Below are 23,756 nucleotides of genomic sequence, written 5' to 3'. Positions count from 1 at the left end.
GGGATATTTCTGGCAAGGTTAATACCATTTGATGAAAAGAAGCTATTGAAATCAGTTGCTATTTGTAAGTGTGTTGGAGTTGTGTAATCATCTTTTGAGAGAGCAATGTTTGTTATTTATATCCTAGGATGTTAGAGACAGTTTTCCACATGTTGTGCATGTTTACTTTGGCTTTTTTTAATCTAATCTCATAAAGGAAAGTTTTGTTCTTCATACTCATCAATGCTTACTAGTACAGTATAATATTGTCTTAGCATTATATGACAGAGTGCTGTGAAGATGGGATAACACGATCTGTGGGATAGCTTGAGTGTAACTGTCATTACGTAACTAAGGGCTAATTAGCTGGTGAAACAATTAGCCCCTTAGTTACAGGATGAGAGCTATGCTCATGGTGTTTGTCTTCCCAGTACTCTTTATCATATAACACTGAAACTATTGATGGTTTTGGCCACAATCTTCTCACCTAACTTGTTCCAACCATCGATAACTATTTGTAAAAGTTAATTTTCTTATATTTCTTAGGCAGCTTTGTTTAGTTAGTTTAAATCTATGACCTCTTGCTCTTGAAGTTCCAGGTCTCAGGAATTCTTCCCCATCAATTTCATGGATTCCTGTTACGATTTGTACATCATGATCATATTGCCTATTTTACTTCTATATTCTAGTTTTGGCTTTATTAATGCTTTTAGCTCTTATCCTTCAGTTCTGGGAGTCATTTAGTGGCATGTCTTTGCACCTTTTCCAGTTTGTTGTGTTTTTTAAAATATGGGCACCATGCAACAGCTGCCTATTCCAGCTTTGGTCTAACAAAGATTGTGAACAATTTCTTTAGTATTTCACCATCCATGTATTTAAAAGCAATTCTGAAATTGGAAAGTGTAGCATAGGCTCCACACACAATGTTCTTAATGTGGTCCTCAGGTGATAGTTTTCTATCTAGAACCACTCCTAGATCTCTGTATCAGATTTTTGTTTAAAGATTTTCCCCATAAGTTGTGTGTGGTCTATGTTCCTCTATTCCATATTCCATAACATGGTATTTATTTACATTAAATTCCATTTCCCAAGTGGTATTCCACTTATTTTGTCCAGGTCTTCTTGAAGGGCATGACAATTGTCTGTCTCCTATCTTCCCCAGTAGCTTATCATCATCAGCAAACATGTTCATATAACTTTGTATTCCTTCTAGTAGATTCTTTATGTAGAGAATGAACAATACTGGTGCAAGTTTGTAAAGGCTTAAGGTTTTGGTGAGGAATATGTCAGTTAATTAGGTCCTGTATTATTGAATTCAGATTCCCAGTTTATGTTGTGAAGTACATTTATGAGGTTGCATAGTCTGAAGGTTAATTTGTTAACACCATCGTGTAGTATGTCCATGTTTAGTTAGAGGAAGGTAGGACACCTGGCTCCTCGAGCCTGGCTCGGGGAGTAGGAGAACTCCCAGAACTCTCTCCAGGTATGCTCCAGGTAGGATAATGGTCAGTAGTTGTCTGTGATTATACCATAAGTAAGAGGGAGCAGATCTTTGAGATTCAGGTGGACTCGGTGATTGCAGGGTTTAGCATACTTTAGCAAGTTGCTTATGATTAGATTCGTCAGATTATTTGAGGATGCAGTTTGTATTGGTACTGTACTAGGATTTCAAGGTACAGTATTTGATTAAGGCATGTACATTCATAGTAGTCATCTGTATTGCAAATGATGTTACCATGATAATTGAAGGCTCTTTTTCTCTTGTCTGGCCTGCAGTTATGTCTTCATAACCAGAGTTGTATATGGTATTTTAACCATCATTCTATTAAAATCAGGAAAGATTGGTACCTAGTGACAGCCTGACAACCGAGCGGACAGTGCTTCATATTCATAATCCTGAGGTTCCGGGTTCGATCCCCGGTGGAAGCAGAAACAAATGGGCAGAGTTTCTTTCACCCTGATGCTCCCGTTTCCTAGCAGTAAATAAGTACCTGGAAATTAGACAGCTGCTACAAGCTGCTTCTTGGGGGTGTGTAACAAAAAAGGAGGCCTGGTTGAGGACCGGGCCACGGGAACGCTAAGCCCCAAAATCATCTCAAAAGATAACCTGAAGATGGTCAGTCTTCATTTATTGGGGATGTATTAGGGATTTTACTGAAATAATTAATAATAACTATGAGCTATAGTACTTCCAAATTTTGTTCTATTTTTTTAATCTCGTATAATAAGATAACATTTTTTTTCCTTGGTAGCCATTGCAGAGAAATTGTATTGAAAGGAATAATAATACAAGACTTTTACACAACATCAATTTTATTAGATCTTACATGTATACTGATATGATATCTTAAGAGTTATCCAGCCACGCACGCAGACCAAAGCAGATACCTCAGTATAAACAACAAAGAAATTGTGACCTTTATAACCAACATTCAGTCTCCTTAAAACATGTTATTAGGAAATAAAAAAAATAAACCATATACCTTGTTAAAATCTTATTAAGCCACTTGATATAAAAATAATGTTTAATTTTGTGTGTTACAGAGAACTTGTCTCTTGTAGTTGACATAAAAATCTGCAACATTCAGCGTATTATTCAAAAGTGTTATTAAACGATCATAACACGAGTGCTGTACTGAAGCATAAACAATATATACTCGGTGTCTATAATACACTAGGGGGACAATTGTGTATATATATGCTGGATGTAGCATATGTATATTAAATACTGTATAGCATACTAAATCCCCTAAAATTTTATAAACATATTCCTGTTCAATTACAAATAAGAAAATTTTATATTTTCAGAATGTGAATATAATTGACGAACATTCCAATATCTTAAGAAAAAAAATTACAAATCACTAATGTTAATTAAAATATTCTACAGTGAATAATGGATAGGTTAATAATAAAGCAATATCATTGATTGTAATAGAGCAAACCCTATGGACACTTCACATGCCTGTGTCTTATAAAGTGTCCAGGACACTTCTTACTAAAATAAACACCCATATCATGCTCCATTTTTAAATCATTCTTCATTTCTTGGTGTGTATAAGGAATGAAAACTGTGAGCTACTTCCAATTTTTTTCAAATTTTCTATCTCATATAATAACAAATGTACTTCGATAGCCATTGCAGAGAACTTCCATAAAAAAATCATCACACTGTATAAAACCTATAAAACAAGGTCTGTCTTGCCAGCTAATGTTTCTGGAAGTTACCTGCGTAACACTAAATATTACGCCGCTCCAACTTAAATAGAACCGGTAGGAAATCTACCAGAAGCAAGTGCTACGTAACACCAGCCCAGGACGCTCTATATGCTGCCTCAACCCATATTACACTTGTGGGATCTGGTTAAATCATTTCACAATTCAATATCTCTATATACAAATTATTTACAATATAGATTTTTTAAAACATTGTGTAAAATGACAAAATTTGTCATGTGAAAATCAGTTTCTGATCAAAATACATATACTGTACTGTATTATATGTGCATGTAAATCAGTCCATTCCAGTGCCTTCAAAATTTCTTACACTAGCAATTTTAATAGTACCACTAGTGATATAAATTTACTAGTTTCGCATTATAGAAAATGGGGAAAACTTAAGCAAAGCATGAACTTCAGTCTGCAATTAATTGATCCCTTAAATTACACTTAAGAAAGTACCATGATTTTTAGGCGGTGCTCAACAACGAATCTGAGTCAGGCTTCTTCATCTTCGGCTAATTTTTGTTCTTCAGCTGTACGAAACAAAAAATGAAGTCTAATTGTCATGGAGTGAAGAACCCAGCATCGTTGATCTCACCTTCCTAGTATTCACCAGAAGACTAAGCAAGCTACTACAAAATTGTTGCCAGACTTCTTTAGATGCACTCGAGGAGGAACCGGTATGTATATTTTCTTTTAGCCTGTACAGTACTTAAATGCACATTATTGAATTTATATCTGATGTTTATATGACTTGTTAGCTGTAAGTGAAGTACAATCATAGTTATCCTATTATGCCTCTTGTTCTTAGCTGTGAATATTTGGTTATCAAATCATGGAACAAAGACTGTACAGTACAGTAATAATACCCAACCTCGAGTTTATCCTTGACCTCCCTTATCTGGCAGTGAAAAGACAGAAGCAACATATACACAATATGCAGAACATTATCATCAAAATTGGCACAGGTAAGCAGAGGCTCACTACGGTTTAGAATCTCCAAAAGGTACTACTCTCAGTACATTAAGATGCTGTTTTAATATTGTCTCATTATAGTTTGTGCTTTCTACCAAAACATTGAGTTCATCTTACATTTCAAAATGAAAATAATGATTGCTGTTACTTCATTCCAGTATTATAATGTAACTTTACCTTTGGAGTTGTACTGAATATCAGTGAAGATGTTAACCAAACCACACATTAGAAAGTGAAGGGACGACGACGTTTTGGTCCGTCCTGACCATTCTCAAGTCGACTGTTAGAATGAACCATTCTCACAATCGACTTCAGAATGGTCCAGGACGGACCGAAACATCATCGTCCCTTCACTTTCTAGTGTGAGGTTTGATCAACATATTTCAGCCACGTTATTGTGACTCCTCGTCTGAATCAGTGAAGACTTTGACACAGCAGATATACACAGTGCCATAGACACAGCCCCTTCCGGTGGAAATGGGTAGTGGCTGTTCACAGATACATGACAGTTTCCAGGTATGTAATTAGGACACCATGAAGGTCAAAAGCCATTTGCTAACCAGCATGTATAACTGTTCACATTACTTCCACAGATTTCAGGTTTATGAGCAATAAGATTTTCCATTCCTGTTGATCTTTTAAGGCAAGGCATAGCCTGTACTGTGTGTTTCTCATATTACTGCAGCTGCAAAAAATAGTAACATGATTAATAAACAATATACTCTTCTATAATGAGATTGCCAATATTATGTATTCAATAAAAACTCTAGAACAGCATTTCTCAACTGGGATTCAGTGGAATCCCCATGGTAACTAATGGGTTCCACAAGAGATGGTGATAAATAGCCTAATTCTCTAATCGTATGCAAATGTATTTTGACTCATCTGTGTATGTTTTTTCTCAACCAGTATCAGGAGCAAAGGCAGAAATCATCTCCTTTCAGTTGATAATTAAATCCGTGTGTGTGTGTGTGTATACTTTAGATAATAAAGTATAGCCTGGAATTATTTCACGAGAATAAAGATAGAGAAATGCTTCTCTAGAGCCAAGTATATTTACCCGAGGGCCACTATCTCTAGTGATCTCGGGGAAGACGGGAAGCCATTGGCTTGTCAAAGGTTCCCTCTCCATTTGGCCTGAGGATTTTATCTACCTGGATTTTGAAATTCAGCAGTTTTGGTATTCACGGCTTGAGTGAGTAGGCAGGTCCAGGGTGAACCTGGACAACCCTATAGGTGAAAAAGCATCTCCAGTTTTTTTTGTCCTGCATTGTGGCTTCTTGATCTTAAAACTGTTGGTCCTTGTTTGTGTTACACCTGACCTAGTGAAGAAGTTGTCTGGGTCAATATACTCCAAATTTGTCAAAAAAATTTGTCAACCCTATCAGTGTCTGGTTTCCACTGCTGTTAGCTCTGTGGCCCTCGACTATTCCTGGTACAAGAGTCAACTTAATTCAGGAATTATTTTTGTCATCCTATATTGAACTTTCTCCATGGCATATATATATATATTAAGATCTCAAATGTAAAATGAATGAGAATATTAAAACTACAACAGCTCAGATGACTGGGAGATAATAGTAGCAAGGAAAAAATGTATAACTGAAGATAATAACAAGGTCAAAATAAAATGTATCTTGATATACATAGCAATAATCAGATCGACAGGACTATAACATTCAAAACAGTCTGGATTAATATTCATTAGGATAATAAAAAAGTTGAGTATTGAGGGAGCCGGTCGGCCGAGCGGACAGCACGCTGGACTTGTGATCCTGTGGTCCTGGGTTCGATCCCAGGTGCCGGCGAGAAACATTGGGCAGAGTTTCTTTCATTCTATGCCCCTGTTACCTAGCAGTAAAATAGGTACCTGGGTGTTAGTCAGCTGTCACGGGCTGCTTCCTGGGGGTGGAGGCCTGGTCGAGGACCGGGCCGCGGGGACACTAAAGCCCCGAAATCATCTCAAGATAACCTCAAGATTGATACAAACCAATGCATGCATTATTAAGACAAGTTGTTTTGGCTAGGCCTACATTACCATTTTGGAAGCTGACACTCGGTTATGAATGATGAGCACTATTGGTAATATTAGTATGGGTGAAAATTGTGTTAGGGGAACAACTGTCATACTATTCACTGCATTTCAGTACAAGGGCCAGAATTCACCCAGTCTTAGTGCCAATGTAGAGTCCAATACCCATCAGTGAATAAAAACTTGAAGCTGGCCAAACTGATAACATATAAGAATACTATACGGGCAGTAGAAAGTTAACATACACTGATAAAACACTTGACCAGAAGTAGAAAAGAGAAACAGAGAGGACACTGTACTATGACTAATAAGTGGTTGAAATAAATTCCATTAATACAGTTGGCTTCATTCTCAATGGGGGGGGGGGATACTCAGTTTCATTCCCAAGTGGGGCAGAAATGGTTGGACACATGTCCTTTCACCTAATGCAGCTGTTCACCTACCAGTAAATAGGTACCAAAGAGAGTTAGACATATGTTGTGGGATTGCATCCTTTGGAGAGTCAATAGTTTGACTTTGGGGGGGGGGAAGCTCAATATAAAGCATGAGTGTGTGTGTAATTATAGGATGAGAATTAGCCTCATGGTGTCCTATCTTCCTAGTACTCTTGTCATGTGATGTTTTGAAACTACTAATGCTTTTGACATCCACTGCCTTTCCACTTGTTTCAACCATCTACCATGGTGTTTGCAGAAGATAACTTTTTAATATCATTTTGTCACCTTTCTTTCCTTAGCCTGAATCCATGGTCTCATGTTTTTGAAGTTGCAGGTTTCAAGATTTTATCTTTGTCAGTGATGTTGATTCCTGTTTCTATTTTGTATGTACTGATCATATTGACTCTTTCTTCCATCTTCTAGCTTTAGCATCTTAAACCTCTAGCCTCTCCTCGCACCTCTTGCTTTTAATTTCTGGAAGCCAGTAATGTCTTTACACAATTTCAGTCTATTGTTGTGCTTTTTGAGATATGGCCACCATACAACTGCTGCATGTGCAGCTTTTGGTTTTGCCCCCCTCCCCACTATTGTGGGGGATGATGGGGGGGGGGGTTACCCCAGTTTTTACTCTCCTCACCATGGAGATCTGTGTAATAATTTTCTTGAATGATTTATATTATATGCAATTCCTCTAATCTGTACAAACTATAGTATATGTAATGATGCATTTAACTGGTTATATGAAATCCTTGTTTCAAAATAGTTGTGCGAGTTAATTTGAATTCCCTCTTGTATATCTATTACAATAACTAGGATTACAGTTACATCATTGCCTGTTACAATGTGTGGGTATAATAATTGCAATTGCTAAACTCGTTTGTGATAATCAGATCAGTAAAAGCACTTTTCAAGCAAGACATAACAGAACTGATCTTATACTTTTTAAATACTGAACAAGTTAGAATACATTAATCCAGACAACTTGTATGATTGGTCCAATATGACTCACAAAGGAGCAATAGTTTCAAATTCACCAAATTTCAGCATAGAACAGACATAAGGAGATGCTTTTTAATCCACAAGGTAATAAATCCATTGAATGTTTTAAATACCTAGATGGTGCTATAGTTATCTTGTATTAAAATATCAAGAGCGTGCTACAATTCAAAACAAAGAAAAAAATCCTCAGGAGGAGCTTGGGAACATTCCACAAGCCACTGACTTTCTATTCCCTGCCTAGGACACTTAAAGACAATGGGCTTCACGTAAATCCACAAAAATTGGTAGTCTGCCCTCATACAGCTTTTCCAATGGTAATGGAAGAATAGTTCAATAGCAAACAAAAAAAATTGTGATGGTGACAGTATCAGCTGTTATTAATAGCACCAACACTCCATTAAAAATGTCAGATTACAAGTACATACTGATATCTAATTTTTGTTAAATATAATACTCATTGTTAGTTTTGTTGAGATACTGTATACAGTTAACTAACTGTTCAAATGGGACATTGCTCATCTTGAGAACCAATGAACTACTTATCATTCAGTAGTGAATCTATACCAACTCTCAAAATGATGAAGTAAACAAAAATTGCATGACATAGTGACAATAGAGCCAGGGGTCTATATAATACAAATTTCATTTTACTACACAATTAGGTCATTAATACAATTATATCAGATTTCTCAGAAAACGAGATATTTTATGTATAGGGTGGAGTGTACAGTTCAACATAAAGTAGCTTTGTGACTCTTGACTGACAGGTTATATCTTGTGCACATTGGTTATGACACGGCATCTTCTGAACTCTCCGGGTAGTGATCATTCAAGGGTTTAAATACTGAACTGTACACAGGATTTAACTTTGCTTATATAAATGGTTGCTCTTATTCTATGAACACTGTGACCCTACTTAAAAAATCTTTTGCTATACAATACTACATTAATCTGTAATCCTTCTCTAGTTTTCCCATATATTTTAGTTACCAGTAAGACTGATTGCATGTGAACTTTTTATATTGTCTCGCTCTGACTTATGACAAAATTTAACGTGCTATCAGTCACCTCTATTTACCAAGTAAATAAAACTTTACTGTGAAGCCAATATAATTACTTGCTTTCATAAAGAAAATTATGTATAGAACCTTTAATAACTAGTTCAGCTACAGTATGCCAAATACAACAATGACAATTTTATATAATAAAATATAAATAAAAGTATTTTTGTTGTAAAATACTGTATATGGAATTCTTTCTTTGCACCAAAGAGCTAGATATTCCATATAAAGGAAATAGCATACTACAGCAGATTTCAAACATTTACAATAAACTTTTCCTCTGTTCCAGACCATCTTGGACTCCAAGATGATTAAACTATTCCTCTTAGGACCAGTTGAAATAGTTCCTAGGACAGGCTCGAGCTGACCCACACCAGGTAGTTTCATCAAGGACTGGGCAAACCTTTCCTCCCCGACGGGCATGTTTCATGATGGTCCGGGTCCTTGTCTGTTCACCAATCCCACAAGTTTTGCTGCATGGAGACCACTCTGACCACTCAGACACACGGCAGTCACGCGGCGGGCCTGTAAGTATTGGTAAGGATGGTGTAATAGTACAGACTAATCTCGTTTATCGTGTAATAGTACAGACTAATCTCGTTTATTGTGTAATAGTACAGACTAATCTCGGTTATCCAAACTAAACGGGAAGGTTATCCTCACTGGATATGCAAGACATCCAGATAAACACAAATTCTTACTGGGAAAGTTCAAAAATGAACATACTGTATTTATATATATATATTTTTGGTACCACAACCAACATAATTTGTATTTCCACACACTACATGGGGTGGCTTTAATGATTCACCTGGGCTCTAAAAGATCTAAACCACAGACTCCACGCATGTGAGGCAAAAGCTCTATCGACCGAGCTATTTGTTATTTAAAAATAGCTGACCAGCAAGAGGAAACAATATACTGGGCATCAGAAAGTACTTCAATGTGATACAGTACTGAAAAGACAAGAGTAATGGGTACAGAAACAAGGGGATAAATGACAGAGTGGAAGGAATAGTCAGAAGGCACACCTGCTTCCTCTTGAGTGTGTCCGTGTTTTTGTTCACCCAAGAGCCATGAAGAGAGGTTAGAGGGGGTTAAATATACTAAAGCTAGAAGATTGAAGAAAGAAAAATACTGTAATGTGATCACTACATACAAAATAATAACAGGAATCAACAAAAACTGGCAAAGAATTAAAAAAATTTGCAACTTTAAGAACAAGAGGACAGGAAACAAAGCTGCCAAAGAAACATCAGATAGTTCTTTCTTGAAAACAGTGGTTGGAACGAGTTTAGTGAGAAAGTGATGGAGGGCAAAACAGTCAGTAGTTTCAGCGCATCACATGGCAGGATACTGACAAGAAGGGACACCACGAGCGTAGCTCTCATCCTGTAACTACTCTTAGGAAATTACACTTTGCACTTCACTTTATCTAGATTCCCATACATGTTGAATTGCCAGATAAAGTAGCTAAGTTGTACTTAAGTTGTAATAATATCTTCAGTCTAATTAGTTTGATACTTGCCCCATACAAATGTTTCAGCCTATTTATGAATAGTTACAATAACTACTAAAAAGGTAGAAAATACCATGTACAAATAATGATCTAAATATATTTTCTTTCCTAGTGTTCTAAATTGTATACTTATTCATGTACCCTATTTTACTCCGCCCCCCCCCCCAACAATAACTACCATAGTTGCACTCACGAATCTTTTTTAGTCCCTTTCTGCGTCTCCGCCTCTCTTCCCTTCTCTGTTTCCTCCTCTGCTTCCTTCGCTTCTTGCGCTGCTCCTTCTGGTAATTCTTGACAATATCATCAATCACAGCCATTGCGCTCCCTGAAGGAATACGATTCTGGGTAATGCTGCCCAAATCCTTTTTCTTTCCCAATTCAGCATCTTCATCCTCCTCATCCTCTAATTCTGCTGCTGTCTCTGTCTCGTCATCTGTTTCTACAGAGTTGCTCATAACTGATACCTGGTGGGGTTAGACATTTAAACATTAGACAGTACACTATAAATTTTGGAGTGGAAGATGTAGACATGACATGTACTCAAGCAAGCTGTATGTGCTGTTTAATGTGCTAATGTTCAACAAAGTTATCTATCTATCATTATTCAAGTTAAATACTTGTTTTCTTAATGTAATGCACTGAAAGTATTTTTATGGGAGCAAGCCCCTTGTTGCTCCCTGAAGCTACTATATGCAGAGACGATTCCACCTAGGTTGCATCAGCCATGAAGTTCTATAGGCCTACCAGGGACCAGTGCCAGAACTTGGCCCACTCAAAGTGGCACAGGGAGTGGTGACATTTAATTTTGCCACTTCACTGGGGAAAGGCAATTAGAAAGTCAAGATTCAAAACACATCACTACTGGCTTCAAAAGAAACCAAAACCACAAAATCCACCTAAAGAACTATGTAAATAATCAAATTCTCTCAGAACTAAAGTGAGCTCATTCGTCCCAACTTCCTCACTCACTTGGGGGAAGGGGAACGGTAGCTCACTGCCATCCAGTGCCAGTTCTATAGCCAATGTGGTGTATACTGAATTGCCTCTCTTCCATGCTGGCTCTGGTGTTCTGCTTGTTCAGCTAGGTGGTGGTGGTCTTTGCCTCTGCTGGCATTTCCTGTACACTGCAGTGAAGTGAGACTAGTTTTGAGTACTTGGAGCTGCATGTGTGCAGGGTTACCTTTCCTATGTGCTCACTAGTGCTACCCTTTCATTGCCAGGGTTATTTTCTCTGGTTTGTTTCCGAGTCGCTCCCTTAGAGGTCTTCTTCACTCATGGTTTATCAGGTGTTCTTTGAAGGTGCTCGTCAAGTTCTCATTTGAACACTGTGAGAGGGTAGCCATTTATTCCCCCATGTACTCACCTAGTTGTGTTTGCGGGGGTTGAGCTCTGGCTCTTTGGTCCCGCAATGTGTGTGTGTGTGTGTGTGTGTGTTTGTGTGTTGAAAAGTCTTTGGTTCTGTTTGTTGCGAAGTTAAAGACCCATCTCCCTACTTTGCCAGTAATTTGTGTACAGTTTGTGTGCAATAACACCATGGTCACATTTGTCGAAGGCTTTTGTGAAATCTGTGTACAGCATTTTGTCTGTTTTCCATGGTATCTAAGGCTTATCTAAGGCTAAGACTTATCTCTGCCAGTCTGACAATTGAGAGGCAGGAATGCCCTGTTTTGAACACATTATGCCCAGGGTTATGTAATTCCATGTACAGGTAGTTTGAGATTTTACTTCTTGGCAATCATTCAAAGTTTTTTATGGTATGTGATGCAAAAAAAAGTTTTAGACCAATAGCTCTAGCTTTACTACCTCCTTTGTGAAATGGCTCGATATCTGCTGTTTTATATATGTCAGAGATAATGCCAGTACACTATTTAGGCTCCACCTCCAAAAGATGTTTAGGGCTTTGGATTTTTTTTTCCAATTCTTGATGAATATAAAATTCTAGGAGTCTGGGCCTGGTGCAGAGTGAATGATGTCTATTGCTACTTCAAAGTCGAGTGGGGTTATGGTAATGTTTGATACTTTTGGGGTATCAGATGTTACCCTAATGGTGATATTACATTCATAAAGAATTCTTTTGGATAAATGATCTGCAATGCGTTCAGGGGTTCACTGAAATCAGAGAATTGTACACTAACCTCAGTATTTCACTCATTTCTTTGCTGTCATCTATGAAGGTTCCATCACCCTTGTGCAAGGGCCCAATGCAGGATGTAGTATTTGTTCTAGATTTTGCATAGGAAAAGTATTTTGGATTTCTCTCTCTCTATTTACTTATGACCTTTCACTATCTTTGCCTCTCCTGGATTTTATATGATTCTTACAACTTAGCTCAATTGTTTCTATTTCTCTACATAGTGCCCTCTTCTGAAATCAAATTTTTCAACTGCATCATTTTCCTCATTCTCTTTTAGATTATAATGCATTGCATATTTTATTTCCAAAGGGTCACATGGTCACATTTACCCAAGGAAGGGGGAGGGGGGATGAAAGATACTGAATGTCAAATGTCTCTCCTTTCCTGGTGAATATCAAATGCAGCATTGAAGGAATATCTCCCTCCCTAATTTCTTACCTTGTTTAATGAGCTGATACGTGAATGTCTCGAGGATGAGGTTTGTGAATCTAACAGTCCAAAAGTCCACTGTTCTTGCTTCTTAGGCATTATTACCCAAGTGTATTTACAGGATGAGAGTTACACTCGTGGTGGCCAGTCTTCCCAGTACTCTTTTGTCACTTTAAAATTACTGATGGTTTTGTCACCCACCACCACCTCACTAGTGGTTCCAACCATCTACCACTCTGCAAAAAGTGAGCTTTCTAATAATTTTCTGGCAGCTTTGTTTCTTGACCTTAACTCTTATGACCTTTTGTTCTTGAAGTTCCAGGTTTCAAAAATTATTCTTTATCAATTTTGCCAATTCCAATTACTATTTTGTACGTAGTGATTATATCGTCTCTCCCCCCCCCCCCCCCCCTTCCTCCCCTTCTATCTTCTAGCATTGGCATACTTAATACCTCTAGCTTCTCCTCATAGCTCTTGTCTCTCGGTTCCAGAAGCCATTTTATTACATGGCTTTGCACCTTTTCCAGTTTGTTCATGTGCTTTTTGAGATATGGGCACCATACAATTGCTACATATGCCAATTTTGGTCTCAGAAATGTTTCATATCCTTTCTTTTGTATTTCACCCTCCATGTATTTAAAAACGGTTTTGAAGTTAGAGAGTGTAGCATAAGCTCCTTGCACAATGTTCTTTATATGCTCCTCTGATGGCAATCTAGTATCCTGAACCACCCTCCTAGATCTATTTCTTTAAGAGTTCTTTAATTCCTTTCTACAGTGTACAGTGCTTAATACAATTTCAAATATTGTCTTATTTCACCTCTGGCATACTCATTTTCCTCCTGAGCTGTCCTGATCTGTGGATTAGGTTTTGGTTTTTCTTTCTGCCTTGGTGGGCAGTTTTTTCATCTGCAGCATCATTTTATGGCTTGGAATGAAATGGTTGGTTTCTGGAGGAGTCCTTTGGGGTCTTGTTTCTTGGTTTGTTCAACTGGGGGTGCATAATGTTGTTTATGTTCAGTTGCTACTGCTGGTCTCTACCTGCATGCAACCTGGTCTGTTTTAGGGATTGTGCTGATTGTTGATCTGGTTTCTTTTGTTCCCCCGTTCCAAAGCTTCTTTATCAATGGTCTTCCAAAGTGTCTTACAATCTAGCCAGCATGCGATCTACCTTCGGCCCATGCTGTTTGGAAGTTCTTGATTTTAGCCACTGTATTTTCTACAGTACTATTTTTTTGTGCAGATATCTGGCCTAGGGGAATTGAGGTCTGACAGGGTCCTACCAGCTTGTTACCTGGTCCTCTTCATGCTTGTATTGCCCTGGGTATGGTTCCCATCATAGTCTCTTCCCTTAGAGGGTTAGATTTATTGCTCTTCTTCCACAGTGTCCCTGTATTTCTGTTTCTGTTGTTAGCTACAGGTAGCCAATGTTTGACCTCTCCATGAGACCAACATTAAATGTAATGAAATTAATATTTCTCAGGTGGCTCCCTGGACTCTCTCTTCTCTATCAGGTGTGTCAGTTGGTTTTTCTTCAGTTCAAATTTAATTTATATACTGTACATATACCTTGTATACACATACAGTACAAGGTACAACTGGTTGTGAAAGTACAATTATGTCGGTGATTAAGTGTTACATTCTTGCAGAGACTAACACGCAGGCATTTTTTTGGTGAATCCTCAAGCTAACACAAATTTTGCAGTCAATTTTGAATTAGAAGGTGAAAGTCTTGAATAAATGTAGTGACAAGTATATAATGACAATTTTAATTCACAATTTATTAATATAAATTGGTGATAACAAGAAATTGTTTTGACGTAGTTGTATTACTAAATAGTTAAATAGTAGACGAGTTAGTAGAACAAGGCGGGATACTATGGTGATGAAATTAGGCATGTCATTGCTCTGCTGTTGAATAAAGCATAGGTTGAACAATTATTTACTGTAATTATTAGGAAAGAAAGTTCCGTATATTGGGTCCCTTTATTTACATGGCATATTTGTATCGATTTAGTCTGACTCTTGGAGTATCAGAGATATTCATGGGTTCTATTACATTCATCTAGGAAGAGTTTCAAAGCAGGATTAGAGTTGAAGAATAAGGCTTTGTAAGTGTAAAAATAGCACAAGAGAATGTGTGGAATGGGTGAATGTTTAGGGATTTCAACAGAAAAGTTGTGTGTTGTCTGAAGAAAGAGTTTAAAGTTCTGATTGAAAATTTTTGCTGTGTGATTACGGGCTTGAGGTAATTTAAAGATTTTTAACCCCGTGCACAGGTACCGTATGTTAGATAGGGATAGATTAGTGAGCAATATAGTGTAGTGAGAGACATCTGATTTCAGAAAGTCTACCTACAGTATTTGAAACTTTCTTGGCTATGTGTTGTATGTGAGTACCAAAGTGAGTACTTCTCTATGTATAAGCTAATGTACTGTTCTTGGTATGAGTGTTTACATTGTCTATCTGAAGGTTTGGTTGGTTAGAGGATTTGTTTTCAGATAAAATGGAGTAGGTCTTTTCTGTTTTAGTATTAGCTTGGTGGTTGATATCCACAATTGGCATTTTTAACTTTTTACAATATTTGAGTGTTACTTGGGGGAGTTTGAAACGAAGATAGTGTCATCAGCAATTAGTATATATATATATATTTAGGAATGTTAGACATTTGGCAAGTTATTGATGTATATAAACAAAATAGGAGAGGTCCTAAGATGCTGCCTTACGACACTCCAATGGTTAAAGTCAATGTTTGTGGATGATGTCAAAATAATGAGGAATGTAAAAACAGAGGAGTACTCCAGAATATTACAGAATGACCTTAACAAACTCCAGGATTGGACAAACAAGTGGTTGCTGGAGTTCAGTCCTAACAAGTGTAAGGTAATGAAAATGGGGAGAGAGAAAAAGAAGACCAGAAGGTGTCTACTGTGCACCATTAATGGAAGATAATTGCAGGAATCTGAGAGATATAGGAGTGGATGTAATTTCATCCTTAATACCAGAGGTGCACACAGGCAGGATGACTTCAGCAGCATATGGGAAACTGGCAAACAAACATTCAAATGTCATTTAGAATCCTAAATCAGGATGCACTCAAAGCCATATACACAACTTTTGCTAGACTAGTACTGGAATATGCAGCACCTGCTTAGAATCCATACCGTGTGAAAAATACAACTAAAAAAATGCAAAGGTTTGCTACTAGATTACTGCCAGAGCTTAGAGGGTTAAGTTATGAGGAAAGGCTGAAGGAACTGGATCTCACAACCGTGGAGGATAGAGGAGCTATGATGATAGCATACAGAATACTGAAGGGAATAGACAAAGTGGACAAGGACAATCTATAAGTTGCCAGACAAGTGGAAGCTCGAGTCACAAATGAGTTGAAGAAATGTAATAGGAGAAAATATTCATTCTATTCACCCCTCCCCCCACATCCTATTGGTTACTTGGTATTTCACTACCTCCCACCTCAAGTAAATTCAATTTCCATGCAGGATTCAGCTATGTAAATTCCTGTGCACACCGACCAGGAATATTGTATTTAGTAATGGATCCAGCACCTATAGAAAGACATTACATAGAAGACTTACAAACTTCGCAAGTAAAAAAAAAAAATCATCCTATAGCTATATAACCTTGAAAACCAGCACAGACTGAAGGTTTAGGTCTAACAATGTTTGTTATACCTAAACCAAAATTTCTTGTATGAGATTTTCATACAGGAAAATCTCATGGATAAATTGAAGATGTTACACTGAACAGGATATCAATTTTAAAAACTGATACTTTCTTCAGAATGTCTGAAGATATATAAATAAGGATAGACAACTTTAATTTTGCTGTCATCAAGCAAAGGAGATATAACAAGCTCAACCTCTGTAGGCACAATTAGGAGAGTATAATAAGTCAAGTGAGAAAATGTCTCGTGTAATAAACCCTTTCAATAAATAATAATGGAACTGTTTACCACAACTGAAAGAACTTTGAAGACATTGGACAACCCTTCACAAGCAGCATGTTTGAACTTACTCTCTTGGAAGATGGCACATCAGTTTTTGGAGGAGAAATGGAATTCTCCAGAGAATTGTGTACCCCTGGCTCTGTCACTGTCTCTGACCAGCTGGGTGTTGGATAGAGACCTGCCTGGGGTCTATGATGCCTATGATGAGAGTGAAACAGACTGGCAGTGGTAGTGGGCATCGGTGTGGTGGCAGCGGAAGTGGTGGTCGTTGAAGCTGTGGTGACTCGTGGTGTGAAGGTACGAACTGAAGTAACATATGACACACGATTCTGTTGTGAGAGATGGTTATCAAAAATATTGGCTGTTATATCATGAGAAAATCTGTTGTACCGAGTTTTTGTGCTTTTGATACTTACAAAGCTGCATACTTCACTACTAGCCCAGACTTTAAACTTCCTAGATGTAATAAAACCCATCAACATCATACCAGAAATAAGAATTTCAGACTTTCCAAATCAATTAAATCTATTCGAATATGTAATGTAAATAAAGGTACCCCATGAGTTGAGTTACTTGATTAGAAAGCAACTTGCTTCATAATGAACACGCTCAACTTCTCTCTCTTCATTCAAAAGTAAAATAAGCTAATTTTCTCATCACCCTTTGCTACTAATTCACCAAGTACTGTGTGTATCTAAAAATTTAACTCGATATTATTTCACATTATTACTGTACCACCCTTGTCACAGGCTTTAGGAAACATCTTAGGAGAGGCTGGTGTGGATGTCAAGCACTGGGTTGGCAAGTAGGGTGAATTTGCCAAGATTGCTCTTGATATCTATGAATGCTATCAACACTTGTGGGGTGAGATTCAACAGGAGCTATGGCATCAGTTACTGATCCTCAGGGCCACTATCTTTAGTGTTCTCGACATGGATAGCAAGCCTCTGGTTAGTCTAAAGTCCCCCCACCCTCATTTATCCTTAGTTTTTTCTAGGTGAATTTTAAAGTGAGGCATGGCATTTCCATGGATTTACCCTATGGGAGAAAAACCATTTATTATAGGTCTCGATGAGATCAGTCCTGTTGTCTGATTTGTAGTTTTGTTAGTCCTACATCCCTCAACCATTCCTGGATTGAGAATTGATTTTTTCTGCAATTATTTGTGTTCTATGTTGAAAATTTTCAAAACCAGATGTTGGAGCAATGCAAGATAAAACTTGCATATTGAATGAAGGATATTGAATGTGATGAAATGCCCCCTTTCTGGGTAAGCACAAGTGGCTTCTTGAAGCTATATTGCTGAGATGGCTTCTCATACTTAGTCACAGCAGTCTTAGGAGTTCTGTTAACCTGCCAGAGACGACACCTGGCCTCCCTCACAGAGGCACTAGTGAGCAGAAGATTTTTATGATCTACCTCACTAAGAAATCATCCAGAAAGTAGACAAGACAAAACAGAACTGCATTATTCATGAAAATGAAGCACAAACAGAATTACTCAAAATGAAATGGTTCATTCAAACCTGAGTATGAAACACCCCATTGTGTGCATGTGCAGAGCTGCCAGCTGGTGGTGGCCTGGCTCCAAGCTGGTATAGTCTGGAGCTGATGGTCCCCAAACTGATGTATCTGATAGCAGAGAGGGAGTCAGGGAGCCACTGTGGCTCACCGAGAAAGGGACGTTTCAGTATATTTAAGGCTGTAGCAGCTTAAGGGGGTTAAAGATGGTTTGCTTAGGTAACTCTGCTGGCTCCTTGATGAGGGAGCTCTCTCTCTCTCTCCCAACAGAGAGCAACAAAAACATAGGACATACCAGGAAGAGGGGTGGAAGGTACAAAATCTCAGAAGTGATGATGAGCTAGGAAACCCAGCCCAGGTGTTTTAACACAAGCTCAACTAGACCAGGAATGATGACTGGAAACCAAGCCTCCAAAACACTCAATCCTGAAAGTCAGTCCACAAGTTTAAAATGAAACCAAAGCCATAAACTTATTAACAACTTGGGCCCGAGGGAAGACTGCATTGTTTTGGCATTTACAGCTTCGGCAGATAACCAGTTTCACGGATTTACAACCCTATAGGTGAAAAAACATCTTATGCTTTGTGTCCTACATTGTGACAGCTCTTGTGTAATCTTTTGTATTTGAACAAACCATATAGTACATTTTCTATATACTGTACTGTAGTTTTTTTTTTTTTTTTTAATTAACTCTGCCTACCTTAATCCTGTTGTCGTCTGGGCTGTCATTGCTACGTTCTCCATCAGATTTGCTGCTTGTAGCTGCCTGGAAAGAACAAGGGAAATAGTGGTATATGGGAAATAGTATTTAAACATCTTAGGAAATGCAATAATATCAGAAAAGTGCATTAAGGAATAAAAAAAATAATTCAGGAGCCATTCTGACATTGTAAAAACAATAGGGAACAATTTCAGCTTTGACATTATTTAAACAAGAAAGAAATATTTTGGCTTTCTGATATTCTTAAAACCACTAGGAAACATTTCAGCTTTCCTATTGCTAAATTGCATATGGCAGAAAATTACAAGATCTTCACTTTGATGTGGTGTATATGGAGTGAATCGGGCACTCTTTATGAGGTTCCCCATCAAGAGTGTCACAATGTCACGGTGAGAGGGCTCATGTATGACTTCCTGGGACCAGTGTAAGTTGCTTCGGTCCCGTCTCCTACCCCTTTTAGAAATGTCCGTTGGTCATTCTCTGTTGGGATGATGATGCAGATGTTATACCTGCAAAATGGAACAATTTTGCATTCCTGTTTGAGTCATCAGACCACCAACTGGAGGGGTTGCCCATAAGGAGTTGCCTACCCTTGGAGGTTGGTTGGGTGTCCAGGCTGGGTCGAGAGGAAGAGGTCTTTGCATTGGTGTGGGATGTACAATGAAGTAGGACTGCACTTTACATTAAAGAGGTACCCCTGCAGTAGGAGAGCACCTCGTAGGACTTCCTACACTGACAAGTGCTTGGACTTCCTTGCTGCCCTGGTAGGTAGTTTCCCTTGGCTCTAGGGCCCAAACTTTTGAGACAATGATGGATGAAAACAGATGAATTTTCAAACACTGGCTCGTGGGATGGATGACCAGGACCCTGAGACAGACAATTTAAAAAATTGGGCTCTATATCCCTGTCTACATTGGGCCCCAGACCTGGATTCTTATTTAGCTAGCCCAAATGATGATCTCTGCTTCCCCTCCCACTTGGTTGTTAGAGTTCAGGCCAAAGCTTCCAGTATTGAATACTGTACATCATCTGTAGTGGTTCTATCTTTTGTAGTGACAACTGCATCTTTTACTCTCTTTCCTTATTGGGGGATCATGGCACTGTCACTGCACGCGAACACGCATGGTTCCTTCAAACACTGCTACATTCCATGATTTGTTTGGCCTCGGTATGTGGCTTAAGTATTTATTTACACGTATATATAAACACACTGTAGATACCTACGTTACTTTTAACCCCACCTGGACTGGCACCTGTATTGTTACAGACACTGGCCTTGCCTCTTTGTCCTGCATTGCTGAAACCTCAGTTTGGGTCTCCACAAATGTCCAGTAAAATGCTAGCATTGGCACAGTCATTCTCCCACACCATGTTGTGACTAGAGATAGGGAACTCAAAGAATGCCATGAAGATATTTGATATATCCTCGACCAGCAGAGATTGCACCACTGGACAAAGAAGGTAGTAAAGCTGATGCAAAAAATTAAAAACTAATAGCTCTAACATCGAACATCATAAAAAAAATCTTTAAAAGAGTGCTAAGATGATCACAAAACCCACAAAATCACAGTGTATGCATAACCCAGGACAACATGGGGTTCAGACAGGGCACTCCTGCATCTCACAATTGCTAGGTCACTATGGCATGGCCTTAGATGCCATGGAAGACAAAATGCTGATGTAATATACTGTACACAGTTTGCACAAAAGCTTTCTGCAAATATGACCATGGCATTATTGCACATGGTCAATATTCCTGGGTTGGTACCTCTTTAATAATTTCTTACTACTTACGTACAACCCACAGGATGGGTATAGGGTCCACTACTGCCCACAAGATGGGGTCTACTACAACCCACAGGATGGTGATGGGGTCCACTACAACCCACATGATGGGTATTGGGTCCACTACTGCCCATAAGATGGGGCCCACTACAACCCACAGGATGAATATAGGGTGCATAATAAATGAACAAAAATCAAGAGAGGGTACGATTGGCTTACCTCATCACCGAAGTGTTTGTAAGCAATGTCTTCTATTTTGACCACATCATAAGATGTATGGGAAGCAGTCTCCATGCGCGCACTCAGTGTGTACTCCTTCATCTGAAAGACAGGACAAACCATCAATAAGAACAGGCAATTGTAAATGTTGTATCAATCAGAAAAAATAGTAGCTGATTCAAGAACAATATAATTAACAGGAATGTTATGCAAGTGAATGCAACAAAAATGTCGGGAGAACAAGTCAAATTATTTTTATAAGGAATACATGTAATAATACAATATGGCTTTTGTATATGATGAAAAGAAGTTTTAGTTTACAAAATGCCTCTCTGTTAAATGTTGCACTTAACACTCCCCTTCGATTTCACTCTGGGTTAATTCAAATTTACCATTTTTGAAAACATGCTACACAGTGCCCTCAACAAGACATGTACAAGTATCTAAAGATCAGATCTGGCACATGCCACACAGTGCCACTAACTAAGGAATGTGCTAGTGCATAGACCAGGCATGGCACATATACAGTACTACATCGAAATACTTCCTTACCACATCCCTTCTTATGGCCCTGACAACTGACTTCTGCCAAATCTGACCCTAATACCTGCCCTGTCTGAGAGCCTGAGTACTAAGACTGGACCAATTTGCTTCTCTGGCCCTAATAATCAATTCCTTCCATTGAAATGATCCCCTAATACTATGCTCCTTCCTCAGTCATGAATAACGTCAACCTTCGTCTTAAATTGACCCCAACACATACCTCACCCTATTTATACTGACCTAACCATAATTTTTTTTTTAATTTTTGCTGCTGTACCTAATATTTCACCAATTATGTTGACCACCCCTAACATTCCACCCCTTATATTATTATTATGATAATATACCACTCAGGATGATGAAGGGTCGAAGGAGAGGCAGAGGGGTTGGCAGGGCAGTCATAATCCATTTTAGACCATGAGAGACGATTGCAAATAGAGGAGTGTGCATTTATCAGCTGTCGGGTAGTACGGGACAAGACTTGAAGTAATGCAAGGGCCTTAGAGCATTCAACAACTAGCATCAAGTGGGCAAGAAAATGTAACAAGACATTTGGTGGCAACAAGTAAAAAAAAACACAAATGTCACAGCATCCCAAGTGATATTTGGCACTTTTTGAATATTCATCAATACTGTGCTTCATGGTTAGTTCCGCCTTGGTATCTTCTTTTAATACTTACCTCTTTAAAGGCAAAGAGCAATCAGGAAGATACACTTCTCGTCATATTTTGTATTGCCTCAGTTGATCCCACAGATGGCTCAGAGTCGGCAAGGATTAATGCCGCTTCTTACCTTAGAGATGGTGAAGGTAGCTATCCTGGGCAGGTGGTGGAGAGTAGGATAGTAGAAAGAGTGGGCTGGATGGTCGGGGTAGTTGGCAGTGATGCGGAAGATCCTCTCGGCTGGGCTGGTGGGCCAATTAGGGGAGGTGAAGGTCAGCCCGTTGTCCGTACCTGCATCCAGGGGGTCAACCTGGACAGGCAAGGTCAAAGGTTGTCATTGCTGTGGTAGGGGTGTAAGAGATTGCATGGGAAAAATGACCAATGCCAGTCTTTTTGAACTGAAAGACAAAAAATACTTAATTTCTACTGTAAGTTCTCTCTGCTCAGGAAAAACAATGAAAATCTGAGGGCTCTCTCTCTAACTTTATCTGGCTTGTACAACTAATCTTAAAGACATTAGGAGTAGCATGAAGCTGTAGTTTACAGATATTTACCAATAGTAGAAGAATATTGAGCCTAATTTTTCCAGTACTAATTTTGTTATTGCTGCTTCTCTTATTAGCAAGGACGCTTCTGCTATATCTACTCCTGGTACCACAACTACCCCTACGACTTCATCTATTTCTGGTACAATATTTACCCCTGTGACTACATCTATTCCTGGTACAACATCTACCCCTGATACATTTATTCTTTCTACTTCTACTGCTGCTAATATATCTAACTACTACTACATCTACCTACTACGTCTATAACTGGTACCTGATTTACTTTTTACTTTACACTAACACTAGTGGCCTCGAAGAGATAGGAAACCGGTGGCTTGTCGAAGGTCCCCCCCATTTGTCATGATAATCTTTTATCAGTTTGACTTTAAAATCTACATCTACCAATGCTGCTACATCTACCACTGTTACATCTACTGCTGCTATTACATCTACCACAGCTACAATAAATGGATTGCACTAAGAAGTGAAGAGGCTGGCACAGGCTTCACAGTATAAAACGTATATATATAATGAGCCCAAAAGGCTCCAAAACCTGTACACCAGTCGACTGAGGGGTCAAAGAGCCAAAGCTCAACCCCCTAGAAGCACAATTAGGTGAGAACAATTCAGTGAGCACCTAACTACACTTACCCTGCTCAGGAAGTCATGTCAACAAGGAGGGACCTCACAAAAAGAACCAGAATTTACCAAGCATTTATGAAACCCGTACATCTTTCATCAAATATGGCAGCTTTATACATTTATCAAATAGCTTGTGAGCCACCTTGATCAAAGGAGACATGTAAGGGTTTCGTAAATGAATGCATCAATGCTTGAGGAATAGTGTGCCAGGAAAGCGAGACGCGCTTCGCTGTCACAACGACGAGGTCAAGAGGCACAAGAACTCTCAGACTAGCTCGTTGACGGTGCTCTCGAGACCTCTTTACCGGGCCACTTTGATGTTGCACAACCTCAATGAAGCAATATTGACCTCGGTGTCATAA

At 38.6% G+C, this 23,756-nt stretch overlaps 1 protein-coding gene and 1 long non-coding RNA gene across 3 annotated transcripts in view; one reads left to right on the top strand and one right to left on the bottom strand.

Annotated features, from left to right (window-relative positions):
• Positions 1 to 2,274: 2,274 nt before the first annotated feature.
• Positions 2,275 to 23,756, bottom strand: part of LOC123759793 (spondin-2) — a 285,996-nt gene continuing 264,514 nt past the window's right edge. The window contains exons 5-10 of one of the 2 annotated variants that reach the window (XM_069316450.1): positions 22,335 to 22,514; positions 21,000 to 21,101; positions 18,975 to 19,040; positions 16,822 to 17,082; positions 10,418 to 10,688; positions 2,275 to 9,230 (exon numbers count right to left, since the gene is read on the bottom strand). In XM_069316450.1, coding sequence (XP_069172551.1) covers positions 9,031 to 9,230; positions 10,418 to 10,688; positions 16,822 to 17,082; positions 18,975 to 19,040; positions 21,000 to 21,101; positions 22,335 to 22,514 — 1,080 coding nt within the window. In that variant the 3' untranslated portion in view covers positions 2,275 to 9,030. The remainder of the gene's footprint in view (positions 9,231 to 10,417; positions 10,689 to 16,821; positions 17,083 to 18,974; positions 19,041 to 20,999; positions 21,102 to 22,334; positions 22,515 to 23,756) is intronic. The other variant, XM_069316458.1, reaches the window with a different exon arrangement.
• LOC138358469 (uncharacterized) lies at positions 3,743 to 18,925 on the top strand. Its single transcript, XR_011225414.1, has 3 exons — positions 3,743 to 3,881; positions 8,995 to 9,232; positions 18,544 to 18,925. It is a non-coding gene; the product is annotated as an uncharacterized lncRNA (long non-coding RNA).

Source organism: Procambarus clarkii, chromosome 8, assembly GCF_040958095.1.
Source record: "Procambarus clarkii isolate CNS0578487 chromosome 8, FALCON_Pclarkii_2.0, whole genome shotgun sequence".
NCBI classification, from domain to species: Eukaryota; Metazoa; Arthropoda; class Malacostraca; order Decapoda; family Cambaridae; genus Procambarus; species Procambarus clarkii.
Note: the sequence above shows the minus strand (reverse complement) of the source record. Positions and strands in the feature narration are given on the sequence as shown.